The following is a 7986-nucleotide window of genomic DNA, read 5'->3' as shown; positions in this document are numbered from 1 at the left end:
CCCTAGGCTGGACACTGGGTCACAGTATGGAGAAAGCAGAAGGTGCAATCTGTCTGATAATGCAAACTAAAGTGATAATGTTGGATTTCTTCCTTTCTTTTTCAAAACACTCAAAGAGTGGACCCCAGAGATCCCTGTTAAGAAATGAAAGTTGGGGTTGGAGAACAGCGTGCAGAAAAATGACTCCTGCTCTACCTGAGAGCCGGAAAAGTACCTAGATTCAGACAAACTGCAGCCCATAAATGACTGTTCAGAGTCTAACAAAAGTGCAAAATGCTAGCACTCTGTATGCCATTTCCTGACTCTTATCTCCACTCAGTGACCTTTGAGATCCATCTTATGAGGTGGGGAGAAGATATTTTATTAGGTTTTCAGTTAAAGGCTGTTTATTTTAGTGTCAGTATTTTATCTCCTCCTTTGGGTCATATTGTTACATCACCTTCATTAACATTGATCACATTTTTCGTTCATTAGTACTCTACTTGGTTGCATATCCTGACGTTTTTCCTTTAAGTCATTCTCCCTGTGCCCATGTTTACCATGTAATGCTTGAGATGTACAAAATTATATGTAACAATGACACAATAAAATAACACCCATGAGAGCAGCACCCAACTTAAGAACTAGAACATTGCCAGTCTATTGAGCCTGCCATTGTGCTCCTCGCCAATGCATCCGGAGCTCCTCACCAGAGGCAACCACTGTCCTCTCTTCCCGGTAACACTAATTCCTGTTTTTCTACTCCAGCCCCAAATGAAGGGAAAAAACTGAAGACCTAAAAAATCCAAATGTTGGCTCACACCTTTAATCCCAGCACTTTGGGAGGCTGAGGTGGGTGGATCACTTAGAGTCAGGAGTTCAAGACCAGCCTGGCCAACATGGCGAAACCCCGTCTCTACTAAAAATACGAAAAAATTGGCCGGGCACGGTGGCTCATGCTTGTAATCCCAGCACTTTGGGAGGCCAAGGTGGGCAGATCATGAGGTCAGGAATTCCAGACCAGCCTGGCCAACGTAGTGAAACCCCGTCTCTACTAAAGATATACTAAAAAAAAAAAATTAGCCAGGTGTGGTGGCACATGCCTGTAATCCCAGCTACTCCGGAGGCTGAGGCAGGAGAATCGCTTGAACCCCAGAGGCGGAGGTTGCAGTGAGCTGAGATCGCACCACTGCACTCCAGCCTGGGTGACAGAGCAAGACTCTGTCTCAAACAAACAAACAAACAAATCAAATGTTAAATGTATGTGTCTTGTGTTTGACACAAGGAATGCCCAGCCTTGCTCTCTCTCATTCTCTCTCTCTCTTTTTTTTGTCCATTGCACAATTCCTTGATGTTCCACTGTCTACTCTAATGAGCTTAGAATTTAAACTTTACAAAGACGAGGAATATGATTTTTTCTTTGATTTGCCACAACTATCTAATTTCGGCAAAGTGGGAATTTCAAGTTTGGAATCAAGTGACTTGTTTTCTAACTTTGTCATAAACTATGTGATTTGAGACCAAAGGACATTAATGTTTGTGGTGTGTTTAGCACTGTACCTGCCACAGGTAAAGTCTCTAGTAGAGTGGAAGCTCCCTGCGGGCAAGGATTTTTGCCTGCTATTATTATTATTATTCTTTCATTGTTATATCCCCAATGCTTAAAATAGTAGGCACCAATAAATATTTGTTGAATTAACTAATGAACATGTAAGCTATTTAAAAAAATTGTTTAATCTGCTTTGGTCTCAGTTTCTTGATCAGTAATATGATTATACTTCTTGATCAGTAAGTAACATGTTTATACTATGATTATGAAGATCCTTTCCACCTCTAAAACTCTTTAGCCCAGCACAGAGTCATCCACAAAGATGTTCACTAAGTGTATGTTGGTGAAAACAGACAGACTTGGGAAGGTATTTCCCCTAGCCTATGGGCTACTGACTGCACACAAATGTGCAAGCTGCAGCCATTCCCCTACCCCCACCCTCTCTCTACTTAGCTCTTATTTATGTCTGTGGTTTTCCTTTTTTTGGTTCCATATGAAGCACCTACCCAAGACAAGGCCCTCCCGCACATGTGCCTCCCCCTTCCCCCCAGCAGGCTGCCAACCTGCTTATGCAATTCTGGGGCGTTGTATTCTTTTCTTAGAGCATTTTGCTCATGGTAACCGTGCATCTCCAGCCCAGTAGGCCTTCTGGGTGATCTTTCATTGTCATATAGGTTTCATGATCACACTAGCTCATAAGAGAGCGCTGAGGATTTTTAGGGACTGGGCTGTTATTCCAAGAGCAGGATAAATAGGCCACGGAGCTGTGTAGGCGACTCCATTAGCTGTGCTGCCCTGTTAAGTATAGCCGAAGGGGCCCTCATCATTTGTAGCTTCCAGGGAGGAAAATGTCAGCCTTGTTAATTCTGATTCTCTTTTCTGCCTATCATTTTTGTTTAAAATGCTTAAAAAGATCTTAATTTTGTTAATTATTTTAGGTAGTTTGGGGTCTGTTTTATTCAGACAAATTGGGATATAATTTGTTTTATTTTTTTCCTTGTTAACTTTTGATGAGGAACACGCTGAGATAATTTGGATGGATGTTTGTTATTAATAAAATACTTCTATATAGGCTGGATGTTAAAAATAGGAGTGATCTCGTTAAAGCGAGTTCTTATTCAGTCTTGTTAGTGACTCTCTAGAATAGAATCCAGTTTCTAGTGTGCTTTCTCTTGTCCTTTTAGTATAATTTAGCTTGTGGAATGGGTAAAATTGTGACAGAAGACATTTGTTCAGACATGTTGACCTTCTATCTTTCACTGACCTTATTTATGTGTCTTGATTTATTTGAATTTACCTGAGAAGGAAGCTGACTTGTCGTGAATATTTATAAGGCTTATTTAGAATTTTTGATGCAGTACACTGGGTTGTCAAAAAACCATGATAAGGGGCATTATTTGAAGGAAATTGGCATTAGTGGCATGGAAAAGGGGGATAGAGAAGGGGAAAAAGATTAGGGAAGGCTGTTTGGAGAGAGGCATGCTGCTTTATTCCCAGTCATTAGGAGTGGGCGTGGTAATGGAAAGTAGGGAAAGGAAGTGGTTTATTTTTCTCATAAACACCATCTATAGGGTGTATGAAAGGAGCATTTTAGTGATTTAGCGGGAGAGAGCCCAGCCCCTGTTAGGGCCAAGCCTGAGAGCAAAGAAAGATCAAGAACTCTGAAGGGGAGGGAAGACTATGGTCCATTGGTTGCCTTGGGCTCTGGGAATTTTCCTTAGTGGTCATCGTGTACTATGATGCATACTGTTGGAAACTGTTCTTGTTATGTTGCTTGCCTAATTAGGAGGAAGAAGAGCCCGTTTTAGACAATTAAAGGGACTTAGTATGTTAACATTCTCTTGCATAAAGACTGTATGTTCTTTGCTGTTTCACTTGATCCAGTTGGTGCTATATCTCTCCGATGATGCTCCCTCAGTGTTTGCTAAATTTCTTAGGTATTGGTTTTCGCTTTGCTTCATACATCAATAATGATATGGTGCTGCAGAAGGAGCCTGCTGGGGCAGTGATATGGGGCTTCGGTACACCTGGAGCCACAGTGACCGTGACCCTGCGCCAAGGTCAGGAAACCATCATGAAGAAAGTGACCAGTGTGAAAGGTAAGGCAGCCCATCTTCTGTTCAGCTATTGCCCTCTTCTGCCACCTGCTGGATTATCTGAAAATGAATGCTAATGCTGTAGCTTACGTTATCCATCCATCCGTCTGTACATCCGTCTGTCCATTCATCCATAAAAGTTATTTGAATATTTGCCGTGTGCTTAGGCAGTGAGGATACAAAGAAAAATAAGACTGAGTCAAAGTTCCTGTTCTCAAGGAATTTACGGAATAATGGGAATAGATACCAAGTTATATAGGACAGCGTGATGAATGCTACGATGAAGGTACATGCGGGGTGTCTTGGGGTACAGAGGAGAAACATTGAACTCAGACTGGGTGGTAAGGGAAGGTTTCCACAGAAGATGATATTTGAGCTGAATCATATATAGAGGAGAGGCAGTATGGAGGAGAGGGTAAGAACTCTGGTAGTCCTTGCCTAACAACCTTCTTACCTTCTTAAATTCTTACCTTAAAAAGTCTTAAAACCCAAGACTAGCACCATGTAAATCCCATTTCTTATTTTTAAACCACAGCAGTTCTTTGGATTTCTAAGTCAGCATCATTTACTCAGAGTGCCATAATGTAAGAATGTAAGACTTCATATTGGTAGTCTGAGGCTCTGGAAGTCACTGCTTTCGGGTCCTGATTCTATCATTTATATGGCTGAATAATCTTGGACATGTAATATAACATCTCCATGCCACAGTTTATATGTAAAATGGAGATTGTCATGATACCTACAGGATTACTGTGAGAATTAAATGAATTAACACTGGTAAAGACTTGTAACAGTGCCTGGCACACAAGTGCAGAGTAAGTTTTAGCAGTCATGATTGTAACTATTACTATTATTATTTAGTCAGTCATTCAAATATCTATTGAGAGCCTACTATGTGCCTGATACTGTGCTAGGTACTGGTGATACAGTGATGAGTAAAACAGATATGTCCTCTCCCTTAATGAGGCATGCAGGTCAGACAGGAGGTCAGTAAGCAGTTACCGTTAAGTGTGATAAGTGCCACAGTGAGGAAGAACAAGGTGCGATGGGAGTGCTTCGTAGAGAGTAGGGATAATTACATAGTCTGAGGCTCATCTTGAGAGGTGGGCAGGGCACACTGGGTAGTGAGAATAGCCTGGCAAAGGCATGGAGGCCTGAGTGTACCTGGGCCACGGGAGAGAAGCCAGGCAGGTTGGTTGGTCTGGAACACTGGGGGTGTGTAACTGGGCAGATAACAGGAGATAGGTTGGAAAGACAGGGAGGCTTGTTTGTCATTGCTAAGGAGTGTATGTTTTATTCTAAACGGACAGATTTTTAAACAGCAAAATAATATGATAGATATTTTAGAAAGCTCACTCTGGCAGCACTGTGGAAGATGGATTGGAGATCAGTAAGATAGAGGTGGTGGGCCCTGTGGGCAGACTGCTATGATATCCAAGCAAGAGATGATGAGGGTTTGACCTCATAGAGTGGCTGTAAGAATGTTCAGGAAGGTGAGAATTAGCAGTTTTCATGAGCAGGGAGATACTACAAAGGAGTGAGTCTCTGTCTAGAAGAGATAAAGATGTAGAAGCCGGTGTGGAGGAGGCGAAGCTAGAAGTTATGGGATGAAGGAAGGGATGCTTAGGGCTGGATGTTACGGATAGCGCTATAGCTGTGCGATGTGGAGGTGAGAATGAGACAGATGAGGAGGCTGCTCAGAGGTGGAGGTGGAGTTCAGGTACAAATTGGTGGTTTGAGCAATGGCTAGCATATATATGTGACAGGGATGCTTGTGGGAATTGTACTGGCCCCCGACGGCAAGGATTGTCTGGTTGGTTTTATCAATATACAAAACTGATGATCCAATCCAGAGTGATCCAGACCCTGATGCAGTCTCTTCAAAATTCATTTCCATTCAGCAAACATTTAAAAATACTATATGCCAGGCATTGACATAAGGTAAGTGCTTCTAATTCTTGGGTTTTAAGACTTTTTAAGGTAAGAATGTTGTTGGGTAAACTAAAAGACCGAAAGGGAAGCTTCAGCTGATTGAGACATGCTTCTCTGTTGGATCTAAATGCCCTCAGTGACTTGCAGGATGTCCTGAAAGTGAAGGATTCAAGGGACTCTCAGTGCTTTCTGTTTGTGCTGGGTCACCTTAGAAATGAGGAGCATTGTGTACAAATAATGGCACTCTCAGTAAATGATGCTGACTTAGAAATCCAAAGAACTGCTGTGGTTTAGAAATAAGAAGTGGGATTTACATGGTGCTAACAATTAAGTTACCAGTAATATTTAGGTGACAGAGATAACATAGTGCTGTAGAGATACATACAGAAAGCATACAATATTACATAGCATTTCAGTTGAAAAAATCCTCGTGCATGATTTTTAGAGTTTTTCTCCCTTCATGCGTGTTTCAGAACTACTATTTGAGGTGGGCAGAGATGAGGCAAGAGGCTAGGTGGAATGAAAGGTAATAATTAGGAGAGAAGCCTCCCTTTTCCTTTACAGTGATTGTGGAGGTGCTCATTTATCTTGAGTTTAATTTGATAAACACCGAGTGAGGGCTTACTATGTCTAAAACACTGAGCCAGAAACCCTAGGAAACTATAGAGAAGAATACAAATAGAGCCCATCTTTCAAGAACTCACTGCCCCATTCCATCCTTTCACATTTAGTAGTTTAGGCTCAAGTAATGCTCCAGCTGCCTCACTGCAAAGGGATGTATCATTCATTTGTAGTTAAAATAACCAGCAGCAACTTAAGAGAATTGAGTGATTCATGGATACTGATGATAATTTCACAGGAAAAGGGGTTGATGTTATTGGTGGTGGTGGGGACCTATTTATTAGACTTTCCACATTTACTTGGTAGAAAAGGGGAAGGTATTTGAGTTTAGAGAGATCTGCAAACCTGCTTTGATGGGTATCTTGCTTTGTTCTGCCTGTGAAGCAAAACAGATGAAGTGTTAATTGGAGTAAAGGAGGTAGACATGTAAGAAATTTCATAGGCAGAAAATGTCTCTCAAAAGAGATACCACAGAGAATATTGGAGGGTGGATTTCTGGTTTAGATTTTAATGAGGACTCTGAGATTTTCAGCCACATTACCTCAATTTGCTGCTTTGTCTGCCTCTGGTAATATTTAACTTACTACCCATAGTCCCCTAGGTACCCAGAACAAAGTAAGATATAACAGCATAAAGGTTTTTGTCCAGCAGACTGACACTTAGACATTGGGAAAATTAATACCTGAGGGATGATTGGCACCATGGTCAGGTACTGGGTTGGTTCAAACGATGTTGTCAAATGATGTAAGAGGATTCTTTCAGACACAAGGAATGTGAGCAGGGAAAAGCAGGCATATCCTCTCACTTTGACATACATGGTAGGGGTGTGTATGTAGGTGATAAAATGAGGGTGTGTCTGTCTATATTTTTGTCATCATGATTGAGGTAAATAGGTATATTTTCTCTACCTTAAAATAATACAGAAGCCTAAAACCCTCCTTGTCCCTGGTTGGCATGCATACCAATTTTCTTTTTTTCTTTTCTCTTTTTTTCTTTTGAGATGGAGTCTTGCTCTGTCACCCAGGCTGGAGTGCAGAGGTGTGATCTCGGTTCACTGCAACCTTTGCCTGCCAGGTTCAAGTGATCCTCCTGCCTCAGCCTCCTCAGTAGCTGCGGTTACAGGCACCCGCCACCGCGCCTGGCTAATTTGCATACTAGTTTTCTATGCTACATAATAAATTGCCACAAACTTAGGTGCCTAAAACAACACGCTTTTACTATCTCACAATTTCTGCGGGTTTGAAGTCTGGTCATGGTTTAGCTGGATTCTCTACTGAGGGTCTCACAAGGCTGAAATCAAGGTGTAGGCCAGGCTGCGTTCCCACCTGGAGGTGCGAGTAGGGAGTTACCTGTTTCCAAGCTCCCTTGCGTTGCTGGCAGAATTCATTTAGGTGTTGAGCCATGGCAGCACCTCTGATGTTTCAGATCTCTGACCTCTATATCTTCTTTGAAAGAGCTCACCTTATTATATATGCCAACCTAGGAAAATCTCAACTTTTATTAACTTAAAGTCAAATGATTAGGGACTTTAATCACATCTGCAAAATCCCTTCATCTTTTCCATATAACATTACCTAATCACAAGAGTGACATCTCATTCCCTTTGCCATTTTCTGTTGGTTGGAAGCCAGTCACAGATTCTGCCAGCCACACAAGCATGTGACTTTGGGGTGTCACCTTAGGATGTGTCTGCCACCACAGGCTATAGTGTAAGTAACTTGCATGAGCAGTTTTATTGATACAAAAGCACTTAAGCTTTTTTTCCTTTGCATTCATATTTGATGGTGGAGATGAGCTTCAGGTTACAAC

At 41.8% G+C, this 7986-nt stretch overlaps 1 protein-coding gene across 1 annotated transcript in view; it reads left to right on the top strand.

Moving 5' to 3' along the window:
- Positions 1-7986, top strand: part of SIAE (sialic acid acetylesterase) — a 38542-nt gene that overhangs the window by 847 nt on the left and 29709 nt on the right. The window contains 1 exon segment of the mRNA NM_001131100.1: positions 3466-3627. Coding sequence (NP_001124572.1) covers positions 3466-3627 — 162 coding nt within the window.

This window comes from Pongo abelii, chromosome 9 (assembly GCF_028885655.2).
Source record: "Pongo abelii isolate AG06213 chromosome 9, NHGRI_mPonAbe1-v2.0_pri, whole genome shotgun sequence".
NCBI lineage: Eukaryota > Metazoa > Chordata > Mammalia > Primates > Hominidae > Pongo > Pongo abelii.
Note: the sequence above shows the minus strand (reverse complement) of the source record. Positions and strands in the feature narration are given on the sequence as shown.